The following is a 21,582-nucleotide window of genomic DNA, read 5'->3' as shown; positions in this document are numbered from 1 at the left end:
TCTCCCAGTCCTCCACCATGCCTGTCTGCGGCTGCCGCAGCCCCTCCCCACCTCGCGGCCAAGCCGGGGCCTCCTCTTCCGCCCCCTCGGTTGCCCAGGAGAGGCAAGTCCGACCCCTACATCCGCCCCCGCCTCCATCGCTCCACCGCCACACCAGCGCCTCTCTCTGCCTCTCCCTCCTTCTCCTGCTGCTCTGCCTTCTCCACCTGCCCCCGGCCTGCCACTCACGGAGAGAGAAGGGCGGGGGAGGCGGTGGCGGCCACTACATCCCCATCCCCCAGCCCCCACCCCACCACATGGCCCTGCCCAACATCCTGCGTGGCCTCAGCATTGCCGTCGTCCTGGTGGGCAACTCCAGCGAGATGGCACTGTCTGGGGCTCGGGAGAAGGAGGACTTCCTCCACATGGCGCCCAACGTGGAGGTGCTGACCATGAATGAGACTGACCCTAAAAGCATTATCAAGAGCATCTGTGACCTAATGACAGAGCACTGGCTGCAGGGCGTGGTGTTTGGGGATGACACTGACCAGGAGGCCATCGCCCAGATCCTTGACTTCATTTCCGCCCAGACCCACATCCCCATCCTCGGAGTCCGCGGGGGCTCCTCCATGATCATGGCTGCCAAGGTAGGACACTCACAGTCTTTCTTCAGTAAAATTGCAATCCTTTTGTGTGAGGAAGTATGTGTGGGAGTTAAAATATAAAGTGGGGCCCATCTTGGAAACCTGTCCTGAGCTTACCTGTGACTGCTGCATACAATACAGTGTTTACTGCCAAACCACGCTTAATACGCTTCCACTTGAATTGTTTAGTCTTGTTATTGGAAGTTCAGCATAGACACCACACCTACTTGTTAAGCTGCTGCTGTTGCGTAAAATCTAACGGTGTTTGGCCCTTGCAAGGCCAGTCTATGACCTTAAGTCTCTGCTGGATTTCATTTCGATTGGCTGCACTTTGCTGTCAATCATGGCTGTATTTCTGTCGCTCCTGTGAAATCTTGTCACAGATCGATTACATCACCATATAGAGTTTCTTTTCTATCAACAGAAGATAGATTCAAAGACTCTTACATTGCTGTGTATTTTTGTAAATGGCATCAGTGTTTTGACCTGTCTGCTGTATACTTCTACTGCGCTCTCTACTGCATTGTCCTCTTAAAACAAGTTTGCCCAAAACAGACACGCCATTTTGACTGGTTTGGCTGCAACGGCAGATTTCTCGTCTCATCCCCACTCCGCCATACTGCATGAGTATTAACTCTGGGTACAGACAGACAGACAGGCCGGGTAAGCTGGGGTGTCTGACTTGAAAGACACACTGCCAACAGAACTGATGCCAGTGACAGGATCAGCTGGAGATTGCACCAGAACAGAGAGCTAGATCTCTGCCTATTTACTAGGCCTTGCCTAATGGGATAAAGCAATCTGCTGCTGCTTTATCTGTGTCCGCCTGGGATCTGGGCTTGGACCCCATTCTACAAAATCAGCTCATTCATTTGGTACTTTGTGCATAAATCCAGCTGTATTAAATAATAACCAGTTATGGAAAAAACTAAATTTAATGTGGCTTCCATGCGGTGAAAGTGAAACCTTTTATTAAAGCGCTGACAACACGCGCTTGCTTGACGCTGTCTGATTCGGGGCCTCATAGAGTCTCAGTCTTGTCTCAGCCATCCTCGTCTCCGCGCTGTTCGTCTCCCAGTTTGTCTGCTGACCCTCTGGTGTCAACAGGTCGTCGTACCAGCAGAGACATGAGTCGCAGTGGCATGACAAGGCCAGCGGCCACCGCTGAAGCTCTTCTCTCTGTTCCTTCTCATTAGAGCACTAAAGAGAGAAATGGCAGGGAACCGTCCACTCCCATTTAAAACTGCGCTCCACCAAGCACACATACAAACACTGCTGTACAGCACACACATTTTCTCACAGCGCAATGCTCATACATGCACACACCTTCTCCACTTTCTTAAATATCTGCCCCTGAACTGTGGCCACATGTGTCTTTAACCCCCCACCCCACTAACCGTATGTCCTAAAAACATATAAATCTTTTAGAGGACTCCAGCTGCCCTCCTGTAGAATGAATGGCCACATGTGAAAATTTATGCCTGTGTCTTATTACATAGAAAGATGCAGGGATGTGGGAATAGGAGAGAAAATGGAAACGGTGGGGGTTAGTAAAGGAATGCATGGGCCTGTGTGTGTGTGTGTGTGTGTGTGTCTCTGTGTGCAGGGAAAGTATCATTCATTAAGCACACGTGCCCTAAGTGCACCAGGCGGCAGGAAAGAGCAGTGTTTTGTGGCAGAGGTTTAAATGGATTTCCCCGGCCACAAGCCAGAATCTGCCTCTCCTGAGAGCTTCCTCCTGGCTGCACCGGGGCCCAGGAGAGCGAGCACAGGGCTGCGCTGAGGCTCAGTCTCCAAACGGATTTGCGTCTGCCTAATGGGCTGAGACAATGGAGTGGCAAAAATACGATAGAGAGGGATCAGAGAGAGAGAGAGAGAGAGAGAGAGAGAGAGAGACATAGGGAAAGTGGAGAAACTGAGATAGTGAGGATGAGATTGGGTGGAAGAAATTCTGCTTTGAGTGAAAGCATGTAGGGGGTAGGAGAGGCGGTAAATATTTGAGTTTTTTTATAGCCAGATCAGGTGGGGTTCAGACGGGGCTGCCTTTAGAGGTGATGGACAGATGAAGTCAACAGCAGAAGAGGAGACAGAGTTTAAAGTGGGGAGGGAGGGAAAGATGTCTCTGGAAGCGAGCAGGAGATGAAGAGAGCGATGAGGAGGGAAAGAGTAAGGAGAGAGAACCTTTCTTCCATATGGACAGCAGAGATGGAGAGAAAGCGATAGAGAGTAATTGTGGAAGATATAATGAAAGGTCGAGTTATAGAGCTTAAGAAAAATTGGTGTGTGTTTTTTTTTTTTTTTTTTTTTCTTTCTTGTGAGTGAGCGTCTCAAGGAAATGGAGTGACAAAGTTTGGGAAATAGGGATTGCAATATGAGGTGTTTATCTTATGGTCTCGCTCCGTCACACACACAAATACACACACACACACACACACACACACACACACACACACACATGCACACACATGCGTGCACCGTCAAAACCGAAGGCCAAACGTTGCTATTACAGTCGGCAAGACAACCCCTCCTTTTTCATTACACATCCAAGGAAGATGATAACAGGGAACGACACAGAAGGCGGAGAATACAGCATTTCGATTTTTAGTGCGGGACGAATAGGAAAAGAATTTGGAGGAACGGGACAAGATAATTCCATAAAGTGTCCCCTCTGGAGTGGGCCACTGCTGTGCCGTGTGAAGAGTCAGGTTGAACAACATTTTTCTGCACACAAGTGCACCTGCAAAGTGTGTTACTTGGTATTTATGGTGATGGAACACAAAGCTAAGCACAGTGTTACATGCCTGTGGGAGATACAGTCCCCCATCCAGTCCAGCATCACGCCCGAGACCTATTGCAACACAACTGTCTCTCAATCGGCCTTACGACTCTGTGAGTCTTCTGACATCTGTAACAAGAACAAAACTGTTTTTTAGAAGAATTCCTCTTGGGGACGGAGCAAAACTGCAGCAGCAGCTCAGCAATAAAAAGTGGGACTACAGCCACCACAGTGGTTGCTCTGTCTGTAGTCACTGCCGGTGCAGAGAAGAAGTGAAGTGGTGTTTGAGCGTGAGAGTAAGAGAGTTGAATAGATGAGGGGATGGAGAGAGGAGGCCAGGTGGCTCCAGTATTATCAAGGAATGCAGAAGAAGGCGGAGGTGGACGGGAAAGGAGAGAGACGGATGGAGGCAAAGGGTACTCACATCTATGTCAACTGGTGCAGTGCCCGTTGAAAACGTGCCTGTTTCACAATGGGCTGACGGCTTCACGACTTCGCTGCTATGTAACTTCTCCGGTCTCTCTTTTTTCACCTGCACTTGAATGTACTGTCGTGAGCTGTACCCAGCATGCCATTCAGTTTACAGGGGTCCCCTCTCAACACACTACACAGTGTGTACTGCGGGCGGTAGTAACGCAGTGTTTCCGTTAAATACATTTTACTTATTGCCGCCGCTGCTTCAGAATTTTATGAAATGTCATGAAGCCGCAATTACGCGACTCTGCGGAGCTGTCCGCTCCACTGAACTTAAGCAACCGGTCGTCCTCTCTCTCCACTTTGAGGATGAGCAACTGGAACAGTGACAGGATGACAACCAAATAAACAACAGTGCGAGTACAGCATTTTCCCCTCAGGCAGAATGACAAATGGGGCAGAGCATAGTCGCACTGACCACCGGGAGCACGGGGAGAAATCCCGGTGGGCCGGTCGCTCTGTGGGCCGCTTGGGCAGTCCATTACACGAAAACAAGAGCGTGAGAGATGCGTCGTCGGCCCACTTTGATTACGCGCCAGCCCACATCCTCCTCTTCAAGATCCTCAATACCAGTTCAACTGCTAGTCAAGGTTCTGCAGTTGAGGCAATAAGACAGAAAACGATAGAGATAAGATAAGCAGGGTTAGGGTTTGGCCATTTAGCCAACGTCATGTCGAGTGCCTTTGGGCGGGATGTTGAAAAAGGTTGACATGCTGCAGGAAACTGTCAAAATGTTGAAGTCATTGTTCTGCATGAATGGTTATGATTGTTGACAAGTTAGTATTTAGCATTAACAAATTAGAGACTAACCACCAAGGTACAACAAAACCCTTTCCCCCCCCAGCTGCTGAAAAGAAATCTTTGAGGAAACACTGTAGTGCACTACTAATAAATATGTCCTGTAGATCTCAAGAGGTCGCACTCGACACTCAGCAGCACGCCAGCCAAGTGTGAAGTCGATCGGACGAACAGTTGTCGAGAAAATCGAAGGACAGCCATACCGTCAGACATATAGAGACTCCTTCCTTTATAGTTAGATGAATGAGATCAGCGAGGGAGGGTTGGGCGCCAAGCAAGAGGATGAGGAAGAGAGACGGAGAGAGGGAAAGGCAGAGTGACACAGCGCGTGTGTCTTGCAGGGAGTGCAGCAGCAGGTGTAGCGCCAAATATCCGACATAGCCAATGTTACATGAAAAAGAGAAGCTGCCTCTTCGCTCAGGAAATCGCAGCCTAAACGGAGGAGGAATGAAGGAGGAGAGAAAGATGGATAGAGCGCAGCTGCACCCACATCTGTGAAAGACAGGGCAAGATAAAGGAGGAGGAGGAGATGGAGAAGAGAGAGGGAAAGCATCCAACAGTTTAAGGGTGTGTGTGTCCTTGTGCGTCTGTGTGTGTGTGTTGTTACCTAGCCAACATGGCTGTAGTTGCCAGTCTTTTGTCTGTAGTGGTTTCCAGCACCACCCTGCTCGTCGTCCCTCTACAGTGTCTGTTGGACTGCAGTAATCAGTGTGATCTAAAGCTTTGGCTAATACTCATATTATCAAGACATGGTGAGCCATTTTCCTCAGCTTGTCTAGAAGGTATGGCTTTGTAGTGGTACAAATAGCTGTAGTTGTCGCTGATCACCCCAGGGCCACTACATAATACGAACAGCGAGCTAATCTGTAAGTGGAGGCTGCTGGTGCTGTAGATTAGGAGGGAGATAGCATCGGCTTGTGCATAGGATTTAAATGTAAGATCGTCAGCAATTAATGAAAAAAGGAGCAGCGGCCCACCCCGATGACCTGAGGGAAACTATAATATAATATGAATAACATTTGCACACATGCAAACATATGTGGGCAGACACAGAAAAACAGCTCCGGCATGAATATATGGTAAGACGTGTTACCAGGGCAATTACTGCGTGAATATTAAATAGATAATGGAAGAAATGCTAAACAAGATCCACAATGAACTGCGGCTGCAGCATCATCACCACGCACACACATAACGTGCACACATCACCCACACACAAACAAATCTGCTCCCTGCCATCTTTTGTGTAACTGGCAGCTTCTCCGGGAACAAAACAGCAGGATGCGATCAATTAACTTTTGCCCAAATAATTTGGGCTTTTCATCGTTTCAAATGCGGTCGTTTGCCCGTGGGTGGCCAAGCCTTTTGTAAGAAGAGAGAGAGCAATTTTGTGTGTGTGTGTGTGTGTGTGTGTGTGTGTGTGTGTGTACGTGTGCTCATTCTTCAGAGGAAGCAGGCTCGATGATAGTGTAGAATTGGAGTTGAACTGTGTCCAGGGATAATTGTTGTGGAGGATGCGGGCGTGTGTGTTTGTGTGAAGTGAGCAGGTTGAACCATTTAATCACAGCACAGGGGTGAATTCAGAGGAGCAATTAACGTCCATACCTCATGTTCCCCTCGTCCTCTGTGTTTATGTTTACCCTGTTTTTAGGGGGCAATAGTCCTTTTTCATTTTTGGTCACAGAGAAATCGACGTGTTTAGGCGTCACTTCCTGTTTGAGGTACACTCACCACGTCCTCTTGGGGTTTTAGTCCAGTGAGTTGAACATAAATTTATAATCCCAATTAATGTCCTACAATAGCACCTATTGTTGTAGTAATCACTGAGGTCCTGTACTCTATTAATGTAATGTGCTGTTCGGCTTGGCAGCACCGTGTCCTTGCTAAAACATAGACGCAATTAGGAGCATTTGTAAACGATAGGAGAATTAAAAGCGAGTGTTCCTGTGCCTGATGTCTCTCTCAGTGTTCCTCTTTGCCTGTTTTTATTTATCTTCCTTTTTTCCTGCCTGTCTCTCTCTGTTCCCGTCTCTCTCAAATCTCTCTCCCCGAATTGTTTTAGTTCATTCGTAGATTTTGTTGTTCCCAGTAAAGCGTTCCCTGTAACAGCTTTGTGATCTATCCTTTCATCCTGAATATGTTCTCGCTCCTTTTTTTTTTGCTGCTCCCTTTGTCCAGTTTTATTCCCGGGTGTTTCTCTGTTAGTTGTGTTTTGTGTGTGTGTGTGTGTGTTTTTAGCACTTTTAGCACACATTATCAATTGCAAAATCTTCACCTGGAAATGTCCTTATCTAGAACTTATCTGTATATATCACTATATATATATATATATATATATATATATATATATATATATATATATATATATATATATAATGTTCTGTAAGTTCAATTAAGAAATGGTTTAAAATAACCATACCGCACTTCATGCTCTGTATTTACAATTTGACTCTGTTTGTGGTTGGCAAACCAGCGTATCGCGAGAATTCAGCCCAAAATGTATATAGCAGAGACAGCTCCCGTGTTGTCAAATCTGTACTGGTGAACACATTTCTACTGTTGCATGGCACCTACTTTCATATCGCCCAACCCTAGTAGAAATAAAAACATTTGTTGAACAAAATCCTGAAACATAAAACAAATAGTTCAATTAGAAATTAAAATTGTGTTAAAGGCCGAATACTTTCTCCCCAAACACTTAACATGGCTGGCATGTCCATGTTTCTGTCCTGGTTGATTCAGCAACACCCGTGGTTGCCGGTGGTAACAGTCAGAGTGACTTGAGGTCCGAAATACAACAGAGGAGCAGCGGGTGTATCTTTACAGTGCAGCCAAACAAACTCAGCAGTAACGCAACACAGACCTGATACGTCGTAAATAGAGCGAACAGAAAAGAGTCTGTTAACATTTAGATGAAATTATGCTGCAGTATATACATGCATAATTTATGTAAATTGCTTGTGTGTCTCATGTCAGGTTTAATTTGTGTGTATAATGTCAAGCACGGGAATGGCAGACTCTGCAACCAACAATTAAGACTACTAAGTAATTACAGAATGTAAATACATTGAAAAATGCCAACCATAAATAGTAGGAAAGGGTTCCTTTAGTTTAGGTTGAGAGAGATATATCCATCTATGGAAAGATATTCAGAAACTGTGAACTGGGTTTCCTGGTGCGGCGTGGCTTGGTAATGCCTGACTTAGTCTCGTCTTACCTTCTCATTGTCCTGGTTTAGAAAATGTGACAACCCACTGTGTGTGTTCCCCTTTTCTGGAGAAAGAAAGATCGAGAGAGAGAGAGAGAGAGAGAGAGAGAGAGAGAGAGAGGAGGAAAGAGCTAGTGAAAAATATCGAGAGTCCTAAATTTATGTGTCCTATTTTCCAACCCCGTTGGTCTCAATTTACTCCGGCCATTTAGAATGTGGCCATTTTTAAACTCACCCCATAACTTTCTTTCTATACCTCACCCTCCCTGAACTGCTTCACTTTCACTCTCTCCATCTCGAAGGCTGTTTCTCTCCTCTGCTCTATTGCTTTACATTGTAGACAGATTGCTCCCGTACACTAGATTAACTCTGACAGTTACAATGGTTATGTGTACTTAGAGAGGACTGGTGAAATCATTTGAAATGAGATGAGATAGCTGTGATTTAAAGACGTCTGATTTCACAAGAGATTGATGTCATGTTCGTCCTTCTGTCTGCTTTTCCCTCCATCCACCTGCCCCCTTTTTTACTCTTGCATTCCCGTGTTTTCCTTTCTTCTGTCTCCCTCTGTATGAATGTGGCTTGCTGGCAAGGTCTAGTTCATCCTGTGGCAGCTAACAGGAGGCAGACAGACATATTTACACCAGATGTCCAGGTGTGAATCCACCCTGCTCCGGCACCCACTCGCTCCCACCCCTCTCTGTGCTCAGATGCCAGTAGAAGCCAGTAGAAGCCAGTAGAAGAGAACAGAATTAGTCAGGAGTGCACACTAAACAGCAACAACAGTTCATCCATCCCTCCATACTCCGCCCATGTATCCTCACCTTCTCCTGTTTTTCTTTTTTTGTTTGTTACCTTCTCTCTGGTTCGGGCGTCGTCTCACTCCCTCCCCTCCCTCTCTTTTCCTCCTGCTTGGCCTCTTTTCCGTCATTCTCACTCTCTGTCCCCCCGGTGCGGGACCAGCCACACCTTCCCCTCCATGCCAGCCCTCCACTCACGTCTCCTGACTCCCTCTGGACATGCACTTATGCCCCCACAACCTCCTCCCTCAGTCTTCCTCTTACTACATTGCACCTAGCACCAACCTCATCTTCCCTCCCTCCTCCTTTACCTCTCTTCCCTCTAGACACCCGTAGTCTAGCCCTCCCTTGTCCCACTTCTCCCTACATCACCACCACCACCACCACCAAGATCTACAAGCAACTCCTCCCCCTTTTCCTCCCGTTCCCTGACATGCACCCCACCCCCCCCATCCCCTTGTGGACCTTACACTTATTAGCCTTATCTCCGCCTGCCCCCGCCCTGATTCAGAGGTGGAGAGGGAATGGACCTCTATCTATTCATAGGCAGAGATGAGTCAGTGCTTTCCTATAAAGCATACATTATATACAGAGAGGAGAGGAGAGGAGATATGGAGGGAAAAAGTACAAATTTAGGACTCTGGTTAATTACCTCCCCACAGCCCTTACCATGAAAGGATCAAAGGAATGCCGCCCCACCCCGCCTAACCCGGGCACCCACCTCTTTGACCTTTAACACAACCATGTCCCGTTCACGTCTGTCCAGTTATGAACCTCCGTCCCTCTTGTTCCTGGTGACGGGTGGTGAGATAGTCCCGTAAACAAGCAGTCACAGATTCAGCTCCTTACAACACCCAGTGTGTTCCTGTGACAATATAATTGAGTGAGACTTCACGTTCGTCTTCACTGTAAGTCATTCAAAGGTGATGCGAGTAGCATTTTAACATCCATAAATCAGTGCCGCATTCATTTTGTTTCATTAGTATAATTACTGTAAACAAATGAGACCATGGCTGAAAAGCTTGGCAGGCTCTGCCTTGGATTTTATAGTTTGCACTGCTGGGTCAGATTTGGCTCAATTTTATGGCACAAACCAAAAGGAGGCCGCTGTTCTACAAATGCAAATGGAGATTCTTTAATTGGCAGTGAAAGGCCAATGAAAGAACACGTTCCTCGTGAATTCAGATGGAGATCATGTTTCTTGATCATGCCTCTTATTTATTTAAGGTAATTACTCTAGTTTATCACCATAATTCAATCATGATACATTGATTTTAAAATGCCATCGCACATTACATGGAGCACTTAAATGCCAATAATATAGATATCGTATTAGAAGGCTCCAGTCCTTTCCCTAAAGTACATCGTGACACAATTATTATTAACTTTTTAATTTGGACTACGTATAACTTAGAAACAACATAATTATTAGGAGTTACTTCACTTTGATACCGTGAGCACAGTCAATATTCACCACTATTAAACTGCATCCGTTTCAGGCCTCCCCTCATTATAAGGTTCGTGACAATGTGACAAAGCACTATGAACGAAATCAAGCTGCTTTTGAAGATGCCACTGAGGGGGAACTCACTGAGACTGGAGGTCTGTTTGTTGTCGGTGTCGCTTGGCCCAGAGCTCGCAAAATCCAGAAGCAGAGTTTGACAAAGGAGGATCTCTCTGTGTGAGTCACCCTGCTCGTCCGGTCACATCAGTGCACAAATCCTCCACAACTTCAGGAAGTCTACCCTCAAAGTGATTTTAGAAATGAACAAAGGAAAAAGCATTTCGGAGGAGAAGACAATGAAGGAAATAGCAGGTATGCTGCACCGTAAGACAGTGAGCAAAGCTACGGAAAACTTAAGGTAGTGAGCCACTACTTTGGTGACAAACCACTGGCACCTGGTGACAAATCTTAATAGAAGAACATTTTTCAGAAATTGTTATAGAAAATAAATGATATATGTAAAATAATTAAATGAATTAACTGTGTTTTGCATTAGACAAAATACAAGTGTAACCAAAACATCAATATGTCATTTTTGTTTTTAATTATAGTTTGCTTGGATTCATTCATTTGTACAACAGCACGATTATAAGATGTGATTATATCATCAAGATCTGAGTCCACTGAAAGTCAAGAAATTAGAATGCTGAATTATCATAATTTACCTGTGCAAACACACACACATTTCATTTAAACTGTATTTCCCCCTTCACTCTTCTCCGTTTTTTTTACTTCAGTTCCATCCGTCTCTCCTTCAGACCTCTTTTCTAATTTCATCCTTTTTGTCTTTTTGCTGTCTCCCTCTTTGCCCTTGCTTTGTCCATGCTCTGCCTCGCCCATGGCCTCCCGTGTCGAGCAACTGTATCAAGAACTGTATCAAGAGGGGAAGGGAAGGGAAGACGGAGGAAAGAAAAGTAGGATAATAGAATGGAAGGAGATAGGGCAAGACAGACAGAGCGAGGGATGGATGGAGAAGAAGTGGAGAAGAGAGAGAGAGAGAGAAGGAGGCAGGGATGTGGAAGAAGAAAGGCGTGAGTGAAGACCACAATGTGCTCGCTCAATTACTCACCAGTGCTGTGCCAAGCTGGCCCTCGTCAGAGCCACATGCTGTGATACACACACACACACAGCTGCAGCACACACACACACACACACACACAGTTGCCTATACATCAGACCAATATGTTCAGATCTGTTCCTGCTGACCTACACTATAAAGATTATTCAACCTAGACACTCTGTGCTGACTATGGACACACACACACACACTCGCTTACATAAACTCCACTGCCCGTTTCTACGTGTTCACAGACATCCAAACACTCAAACCTGAGGGCATTGACAAAACACAAACGCACACAATTGTACGTATTCCGGGTGATGATCCAATCCATTTAGGTGTCAGAGGCTGCTTCCGTCTGAGCTGACCCTTGTTAGCGCACAAGGTTTTCACGGTTGCCAGGTAGGAAAACAGGCCAGTGTGTGTGCACTACCACACATAGGTGGGTTGTCATATGAAACTCCCTTTCCCTGTGGTCCTTTTTTTGTGTCATTTGTTTTAGAACTACACCAAGCACATTATTTTGAAATAGCACAATTTGCCTATACTCTTATTTTTAGTTACAATTATAAGTGCCCTTTTTGTCTCAAATGTTTTGTGGTTTTATCTCGTCGCAGTTCACAGGTGAGATCATTTGAAACACACGTCCTGAGAATATTTGCTTTCTTGTGAAAATCCCGAGCTTGTGTTTATAGATTCATCGCCACAAACGCATTCCTGGGGTTGAATAAAAAAAATAATAAAAAAAACACAGAAAAGATCTTTTGGCTCAACCCCATTCTGTCTCGTTGCATCCCTCCCTCTCTATTTTTTATCTCAACTGCTCTGGCGCTCTCCTTTTCCCCTCCCTCTCTTTTTCACGTCATGTGAGTTGAGGCGAGGCGAGCTCCTGCGATGAATGTAAATGTTGCCCCTCCCCTCCCTTGTTCTCCTAAATTACAGCAAACACCACCTCCTCTTTAGTCTTCACTCCCTCTGTCTGTCTGCATTTACCCACAACCCTGCAGTTCGTCCTCGCACATCGACCGGCGGGCACTCTGCCCAGCCTTCAGCATCCATACAAACACAGTTAGCGATACAGTACACAGACGTATGAGTCAGACATGACAAATAGACAATGCTGTGAGACGAGAAATACACCTCCAGCATGTATGATGCTTACTCTGTGTTCATACTTTCAGTACAGTATGAAGGCCTAGACTGCCAACGCAGCCTGAATACACTTGGCTCATTATCCTCACTCTTGCATTGGTCACCATCAGACACAGGCAGGATTTCATACTCCTGTTTTTGAATATAAACTAAACATCAGTAGTTACTTTTTGTCGCTTTTACATTTTGACAAACATTTACAAATGCACTACAGCACTTTTGAGGACGGATTTCTCTGAAATGTTCAAATGTTGTTGGCAGAGATCCGCCTCTTAGATGCTGCAGTAAAAAGCCATTTAGTGAAAAGTCTTTACACTTATAAAACTATGTGGACAGTTCACTGAAGTCACACTGAAGATGAAACAATTGAATAAGACAAACTAGTCCCATGGAGTTATTTTTGAATTTGGAAGTAGAGCTGCCACCAATCGTCTCTGTTTCCCTCCACTTACAACTGCAAAACCAGCAGAGAGCATGGAGCTTGATACACTCTGACATATACATGCATGAGTTGACAACTTCCAGCAATCTATTCAGTGTTGTAAAGCCAACTCAGAAAAGTGAAGCACATGATGCTCTCTGCAGTGGGCAGCTCACAGCTTTTAGTTTGACAACACTGACAGTCCTGTGTTTGTCTGGATGTCTTATTTTTATAGCTATAGTCACATGAGAAACCAGTGTGACCTAAAGGAGATCGCAAAGGATGTTCTTTGTGTGTTTTAAACCGTGGTCAAGTCTTTGTTTTTTGATTTTTGATTGCTTTTTTGAAATTATACTGTGAAAGTCTGAAATAAGGTTTAAACCAGGAACTCCTCAGGAATGAATGAAGATCTGAATTATACGTCAGAAAACAAAACTGAGAGTCTACACTAGTGGCTCTGTGAGACTGTACGTGGCCACACCGGTACTTTGAGCTAAATGCTAATGTCAGCATGATAGCATGCTCACAATAACGTGTTGATGTTAAGCAAGTATAATGTTTACTATGTTTACCATTTTAGTTGAGCATTTTAGCATGCTAACATTTTCTAATTAACACTAAACAAAAAGGAATATTAGATTTTAAAGTACAACTGAGGCCCTAGTGACCTTAGTTTTGCAGGTATTTGATCATAAACAAAAGAGTTGGACAAATGACCTGATGATGGCGCTCGATGAAAAGTCAGAGGATCACCAAAGTTATTACAATTCGTCCTGAGGGGAACATGAATGTGTGAATGTGTGAGACATTTCACTCAAAACCACAAATGTCAACCTCATGGTGGGAACCATGAACGTCTGTATAAATATTTTTGCCAATTTATCTGCTAGATGTTGAGAGGTTTCACAGGATAAGTAACTTTGACCTGCAGGTGGCGCTAAATGAAAGGTCAGGCCATCACCAAAGTCATTAGGCTCCATCCTCTGGACACCTTGACCGCCTGTACCAAATTTCATGGCGATCCATCGAATATTTGTCGAAACATTACACAGCTATTATCCCTAAAGCCATGCCGATAGCATGGTGAAAAAAAAGTTCATGAAAGTTCAATTCATGTCAATTTAACACAGCATTTGTTGTCAGAATCTCAAAATACTGCTGCATAATATCCTCATTAAACAACTACACATTGTTGCGAGGTCGTTATTATCATGCCACTGGACATTTTATTATTTGTCATCCCATTATCTTTATCACCTTTACCATGTTCAGTATCATCATCATCATCATCATCATCATCAATAAAACAACCCCCACTGGGCGTTTAGTTCTTTGAATTAGTTCCTGTATTTGTTCTCTGTCACATCAGTCCTGCGTCAGGCACTTGCTTGGTAGACTGGAGCTTTGGCCGGCCTGTTCTCTGTCTAAGACTGATTTGCATTAGCAATGTCAAACAGGCTTAATAGACTTTTATTGGCATGAGGCGGTTGGGCGCTAAGGGGGGCTTTTAAACAATGCAATATGCTAATGAACAGAACGCTGTGTACTAGGACAGCGACCAGCATAACAACAACAGCAAAAAACAAAACCCATACACACGCAAGCACCCAATCTAAGCCTGCATCAAAAAATCCATTTGCCTTTTTTTTTTTGTATTTTATATGTTTTTGACGCAAGTAACTTGAAAGATGGCATGTAACTCGGGCCATTAAGCGTGTCTAAAATGTATGACATTGTAATATTTGTGAAGTGCATCTTAGCATAGTTTCAACCTTGCCTCAGAGACACAGCTGATACTGTCTCAGCAGAATCTTTGTATAGTTCCTCCAACTTATGCCAAGGTTATATTTTGTTCGATAAGACCAGACCTGTGTTGGAATCTCACCTTGTTCTGGATGAGGGCCAGTTGATAGTACCGCCTACCTACAGCGTGCTGTGCATCGCATTTGATCCAGCGGATTCTGCAACACACTGTAGCTGAACTTTTATCTTTGTAAGTGATGCCAGCAACAAAGATAAGTGTCCAAAAAAAAAAGAGAACCAAATTTGTATCCACTTGTACGATTAGATCTCGCACTGTGTTCGACATGATTTATGTGACCACACAAAACAAAATACTGAATATATACTCTGTTAGATGGGTCGAATAAAAGAAACATCCAGCAAGATCAGCAAGATACACAGAAAGTAAATGAGCGGAAGGGTCACATTTCGAGAACAGTTTCACTTGTCCTGGGATTGCTGCAGTCCAACTCCTGAATTGTGTGCAGTGAATTTTTAAGAAGAAAGTTCTTTGAGGAATGAAGAAGGAGGAAATCTCTGTTGCTTTAGAGACCATAGAAAGTGTCTGATTCATCCTTTGTTCATCAAACCACTCATGTGTGAGGGCCATTATCTTCTTGAAATATGGCAACATTGTGAAAGAATGCACGTTTTCACCTTGGGGTGCAGCGCAACAGCCATATAGCCATATACCGTGGCTATTATGTGACCATATAGAGCAATCATTGGACCAAATGACTCCCTCAAGATGGCTGACTGTACATTATAGATCCACCACGAAGTTCCATAGCTGGCAAGTAAACCCTGAGCCTCGTTTTCAGTATATTACTGTACTGTAGGAAGTACGCCTATATTGGATGTTACTGCACCTCACTATTTACGTTCGGTACCAACGTTCAGTGCCAATGCAGGAAGTATTGTGCCCTGTATTTTAGCAAGGCAGAAAGTGAAGCATGTCTGACCAGAGTTCCATGTTTATTAACTGTAACTATGACCTTCCCTAACCCATACCCAAGTTTTTTTTAGCCCCCTAACCATAGTTAAGAAAGCAAGAATTTTAAAACTTCCACTGCTGTCTGTGGAGCCATTTTCTACAGTGTAATCTCCACCCCTAACATCTTAATAAACTAAGCTTATAAACTAAAAGGGACAATGTTTAAAGAATCAAAACTGCAATTTTTAAAAAATCTGACTCACTAACAACCCCCTAGTAAATGTGTAAATGGATGTATGCCAGCTGTTGGCCAGCAGAGCTAACGGCCAAAGGCGGGGGGGTGCTTTGTTGCTGTCCATCAGTTAACTTGATTTGAGTAAATGTCTTGTGGTCTCAGTTTGTTAATTGGTCAAACTTTGCACTTTGCAAGTCGTCAAGGCGTCGGCGTTATTAGTTAAATCATGCTGCTTTAAAACTTGAATAATAAAATGTCAGATGCGTAATTTAAGCATTCGAATGCATGTTTTACTGATTGCCCTTCGAGTTGATGTGATGTGGTCGTAGTTGCCTTTCTGCTTGTGATGCGACTTAGCGACGGTGTGTCTGTTATGTTCTCCCCCTGCATATTGTGATACACTTTAAATGCTGAGAGTTAAACAGAGAAGAGAAAGTTGTGGCAGCATTTGATCCAAGGTCAGTAGGGGGACACATGAGGCTTCAGGGGTGGCCGACTTAACCACTCAGCTATCTCTGGGCACAAGCATCACTTTTATCTGTGTTACACCCTGCAGGAGTTTGTGTTATCAAGAAGACCATTCACCCGTATCTGTTTTAGCACTACTCTATTTTCAAAATAATTTCTTGCACGTCGTCTTGCTGACTTGTATCGAAGCGGCAACAGAACTGTTTGCTGATGATGGATAGAGTCATGAAACATGCAGTTCACACAGAAACACACACACACACACACACACACACACAGCACACGCCTCAGTGCATGCTGCTTTCCAAAACAGCAGCAGCTCTCCATGTATAAACCTCCCTTTTGGATTGCACCGTTGCAGCTCTGCCGTTCCATATGTGAATAACAGACTGTTCCTGTATGGAGAGGAACACCATCTCCCGTGCCTGCGAGCAACGCCGAGGGTCGGGAATGTACTGCTTCCTATACTGGCATCATGATTCTCAGTCTCAGAGGCCAGACAACAATAAACCCTCTGCAGATGACCTTATAGTATCAGCCCCGTAAGTGAGTCACTGTGTGTTCTGGCCGTAGAGTTTTTAGTAAGTAATTCAGGCTGTGGCGAGCGTAACTTCAACCCCCTTTTTCATCACGAGGTCGGAGGGTGCATGATTAAATGTAAATGTAATGGCACAGTAAGATCCACAGTGCGAGGATTTCATTTCAAAATGCTTTAGTAACCCCTGATATGTCTTGTTTTCATATCATTACTTTAAAAGCCAGTTGTTGTTTTTTTTGTGTGTCTCATTTTGGAATGAACCCCTTTTTAAACATTAGTTTGTTTGATCTCTTTCGGCAATAAGGAACAAAACAAATCACATTTTATTTTGAGATGAAATTCCAGTGACACGCAGTAGGTTATGAACAAGCTCTGTTTGGCTATCGGGCCCTGCAGTGGAAACTAGGTTATTGTCTCTGATGCCCTGGAGCAAAGCAGGGAGTGAGCAACATGCCTGCTGCCTATAGTAATATCAACATGCTGTCTAGTATCAGGGCTTAGAGAGAGTAATTGTGCACAGTGCACATTTTAGTAGCTCATATTACAGCATTGCACCATATAGGTTCTTTCATTTCGACGAGATGATAATACGAGTCTCTTACTTGTGTTTGTTATAAATGAGCGATTAGTGATATGAACTCCGTTTGTGCACATAGACGACAGGTACGAAAGCATTTTCATTCTCTGCCCCTTTGTCCTGCCAGACCGATCAGGATGCTGTTGAGCATCACTGAGTGGTGATGCAAAGGGTCAGCATCTGTGTAACAAACTATCGACACGACTCTTATTCATTCACTCCAGCCATTCTCTCTATTAAACACGAATATTGCAGGAAGGGACGGGTTACTTCTGCAGTCTTGGTGTTGCTGCTTTGACCTTCACGCTCCTCGCTGTTGTGTGCTTTATATACGCTGGCGATTTACAAATTAAATCCCTTCCTCTTGCGGATGCTTTTGTGTGTCCCTTTTGATAAGAGAACCGGCCCGAACGCTTAAATGTAAATGTGCGTCAGCAATACAAAATGTGTATCAAAGTATTAGCATCCTTTCAGCGTGTCGTTTCCAGCAAGTCTGTGGTGCAGGTGGCATCAGCAGAATATGGACGCAGCTCCTCGGAGCCTCTGCGCCCCGCGGGGTGGTGGGGCCTCGCCGCTCAGCTCAAAGTGTGAAATGATTTGACGCTCATATTATATAGGGGCCACGGCAGGATTAATGACAGGTGAGACAGATTAGTGTATGTCTGTGTTAGTTTGTGTGGGCAGTGGGGAACAGCAGGATGTGTGTTGAGTTGTGAGTTGAATTGGGGGAAGAGAGCGTGTGTGTGTGTGTGTGTGTGTGTAGCTTATGTTGAGTGCTTGTGTGTGTTTGTAGAACGTGTAAATGCATGTAGGTGACTGTTGTGTTTTTGTGTGTATCAGTGTGTTCTGCATGTGTGTGTGTGTGTGTGTGTGTTTGTCCTCCATACCAGTGGTGAGTGGCATTTTCTTTTTGTTCCCCACTAATGGCATCCTTAGCAGGGCTGTTACGATGGAAACCACGTTGCCACGGAAACGCAGCCTGTCTCTGTGAATTAGAAGTATTTCACTCCCTCTCTTAGCTTCTCTCAGCCTCTCTCTCACTTTCTGTCACCCTCTCTCTCTCTCTCTCCCTCCCTCGCCCTCTCTGTCCTCTTTCCCTTTCCCCATTCCTCTCTCTTTCTGTCTCTTCATCTCTGTTTCTCTTCTCCACCTGTCTCCCCCTAAACCTGACAGGGCAGCAGCTGACGCCTGAGGAGAGGTGTGCATCTACATGAAAGAGCGAGGGACAGACTGACGAGGGAAAGAGAGAGAGAGAGAGAGAGAGTGAGAGTGAAAAGACGAGTGGGAGTGGAATTTTTTTTGTGCGGTAAAAACTCTCTCTGAGCGTGAAGGAAAGGTGGGTGGAGGGACAAATGGAGGGATGTGATGGAAGGGTTTGGGGATGAGAAAGTGGAGAATTTGTGTGGCAAGTGTTCATGTAAATGAACATGTAACATGCATGAGATGCACTAAATGGCCAAACGTATCTGCACACACGAACATGTTATTCCAAAACCACGGGCTTTAATATGAAATGCCACATGTAATCAAATTAAATATAGAATTTGTTCATATACTTATATAACTAATTTTCATCTTGCTATTCTGTTTTGAATATGAAGAATATCAAAAAAAGTATTTAATAAATGGAAAATTTCATTCCTGCGACTTAGAATTGCTGCCGCTCGCGTTGCTAGGCAACAGCAAGCTAAACAGGAAGGCTGAGCCAGGAATTTTAAATGCTGAAAATTTTGAGATTGAGAGAGAAAGAGAAATTTTATTGATTGCTTTATAATCTTGGACCTACTCAACCAGATTCACACAAATATAAAGCACATTTTATGAAATGTGTGTGGTTCTCAGTGATTATTATTATTTATCTCTCTTTTTTTTATTGTTGTTGTTCTCCCTGTTGCTGTCTTCAGCTACAGTTTAATACTGGCTCATTGGTTTAGAACTGTAACCTGTGTCACAGGTGTATGGTCATACTGTGCAGTTACTGAAAGTTAATCCACACCTTCCAGCCAATCAGAGTTGGTCATTTTCAGTGGCCATGGTATAAGCTGCTATAAGAGCCTCCACGCTTTTGACAAAAAGATCTTTGGAACCTGGCCGCAGGAATTTGCTCCCATTAAGGCACACGAGTGTTACAGTAGTGAGGTCGGCCTGTGATGTGGGGCGATAAAGCCTGGCTTTGTCAGGGCTCTGCAGGACAGTCAAGTTCTTCCAAACCCTTCTCTATGGACCTGGCTCTGTGCATGGACTGTCATGGTGAAACAGGAAACGGCCTTCCCAAACTGTTGCCACAAAGTTGGAAGCACACAAATGTTTGAAATGGTTTTCCTGTAAAGTTTTCCTGTAAACAAACAAAAGTTCCGCTTATATTCAGTGTTTCTCTCCTCTCATTGTGTGTATGTAACAGGTCTAACAAAGCATTTCCTTTGTCGCAAGACATTTGAAAAGCCATTTTTTTAAATCCTGCATTGTTTACATCCATGTTTACTAGCTTGCCAGCTCTGCTCCTTCTTGCCTTTGTTGGTGCATTGCTGTTTTTTGTGTGTTATCTCCGGCAAATGTTGATCAGTGGAATAATGTGAAACTGGCAGCAGGAATGTGTTTTGCGTTGCCTGCATGCACGTGCACGATACAAACAAAACATGAACCCACGCATAAAACCATTGCTCCATAGCGCTGGTGGTGAACTCCACAGGGTGCCTTTAAGGTTTCCCCTAGTTGGAGCAAAGGGACCAAGCCCAAACCATGACAAACCAGGCCATATCGTGTATAATGCCATGCTCAAGTTAACAGAAGACAGACATTTAGAGAGCAGGGATAAAATATTAAAACGCAAAAGGGTCGATTAGAACAGAGTGGCGAGATAGAGAGAATTAAAGGAGGAAGAGAGTTGGAGTTCCACATATGGAGGGAATATAAAATAGGGTGAGAAAACAGAGAGAAGGAGGGGAGAAACTGAGAGCGAGAGAGAGAGATTGATTATGTTCTCCTAAGTGCTTTCGGCATTATTGGAACTGTACTGTCCTCCCAAACCAGGCAATTTGAATTAACATTGCAGGGAGAGTGATTTAGAGGGGTGGGGGGGTGGAGAATCGGGACGAGGGAGAGATAGCAGGAAAGAGTGAGAGAAGGAAATGGAAGGAGGGCGGGAGGGCGAGGGGGCGACGGGGGCGGGTTGGCAGGGAGACAGAGAGGGAGAGTGAGGGTCTGGAGGGAGGACAGAGAGAGCGATAGAATAACTGGGTTCAAAAGTAGGACAGGGAGAGAGATGGCAAGAGACAAAGGGAAAAAGCGTGAGAGAGAGAGAGAGCGTTCAGGGTTGAGAAGACTCGCAAGACGAGCCAAATTGAAAAAATCAACACGCTAAACTCTACTTTATAAATTCCAGCTGGATGCTGTGCATAATAATCCATTTGGAGGATAATAACTTTAGAAATTCCACTTTAAATATTCATTCTAAATGCTGAATCGTCAGAACAAAAATCCATTTGGGGAATAATAATAATCCAATCAGGAACAGGAGGAAAAGATAACACAGGGCAGTGAGAGACAGAGGCGTAACTTGAAAGAGAATGGACAGATGGGTTTGGATAAAGTTCAGATGAAAAAGGGGAACAGTGTCGGGAGTATCACCAGCAGAGACGGAGGGAAAGGACAGTTAAGGACACACAAGTAAAGAAGGTTGAGCGTGGGAAAAGAGGAAGAGTGTGTGTGTGTGTGTGTGTGTGTGTGTGTGTGTGTGTGTGTGTGTGCTGGGCATTACAACGCACAAAGGAGATAGAGGCTGATAGAAACTGAGGGACTGGAGTGACGCATGTGCAGGAAAAGTGCAGATGGGAGGAAGGGAGACGGATGTGAAGCGACAAAGCTGGAGGAACAAAATGTGTGATGAGAGAAGGGAAAAAAAAAAAAAGTCATGCAAACTTAAAGAAGGTTTGGAGCATTTGTCTGTTGTCTCTCCTGCCTTCACTCCTCGGTCCCTCTGGCATCTGACTTCCTCTTTACCCATTCCTTGCCTTCCCCTCTTGTCCCTACCTCCCACTACCCCCCCCCCCACCACCCTCATACCAGCCTCCTGATTGAAGAGGAGTGACCCCTGCCCTATTGACTGCACAGGCTAGACAAATACAGCAAACCTTAAGTCACGCTTCATGCATTACTCTGAGGAGGGCAGGGCGGCCCGATGGAAACCAAATGCCAGTGATGGAGCACCTGCCTCTTTAGTCTAATGAGAGTCC

General features: G+C 44.6%; 1 protein-coding gene across 1 annotated transcript in view; it reads left to right on the top strand.

The window, feature by feature from the left end:
* The first annotated feature begins 431 nt into the window (after nucleotides 1-431).
* The window catches only part of grin2ba (glutamate receptor, ionotropic, N-methyl D-aspartate 2B, genome duplicate a), an 81,030-nt gene continuing 59,879 nt past the window's right edge, over nucleotides 432-21,582 (top strand). Inside the window, exon 1 of the mRNA XM_070922680.1 lies at nucleotides 432-626. Within this exon, the coding sequence (XP_070778781.1) occupies nucleotides 432-626 (195 nt within the window). The remainder of the gene's footprint in view (nucleotides 627-21,582) is intronic.

Source organism: Enoplosus armatus, chromosome 17 (genome assembly GCF_043641665.1).
Source record: "Enoplosus armatus isolate fEnoArm2 chromosome 17, fEnoArm2.hap1, whole genome shotgun sequence".
NCBI lineage: Eukaryota > Metazoa > Chordata > Actinopteri > Centrarchiformes > Enoplosidae > Enoplosus > Enoplosus armatus.
This window is presented reverse-complemented; position numbering and strand designations above follow the sequence as displayed.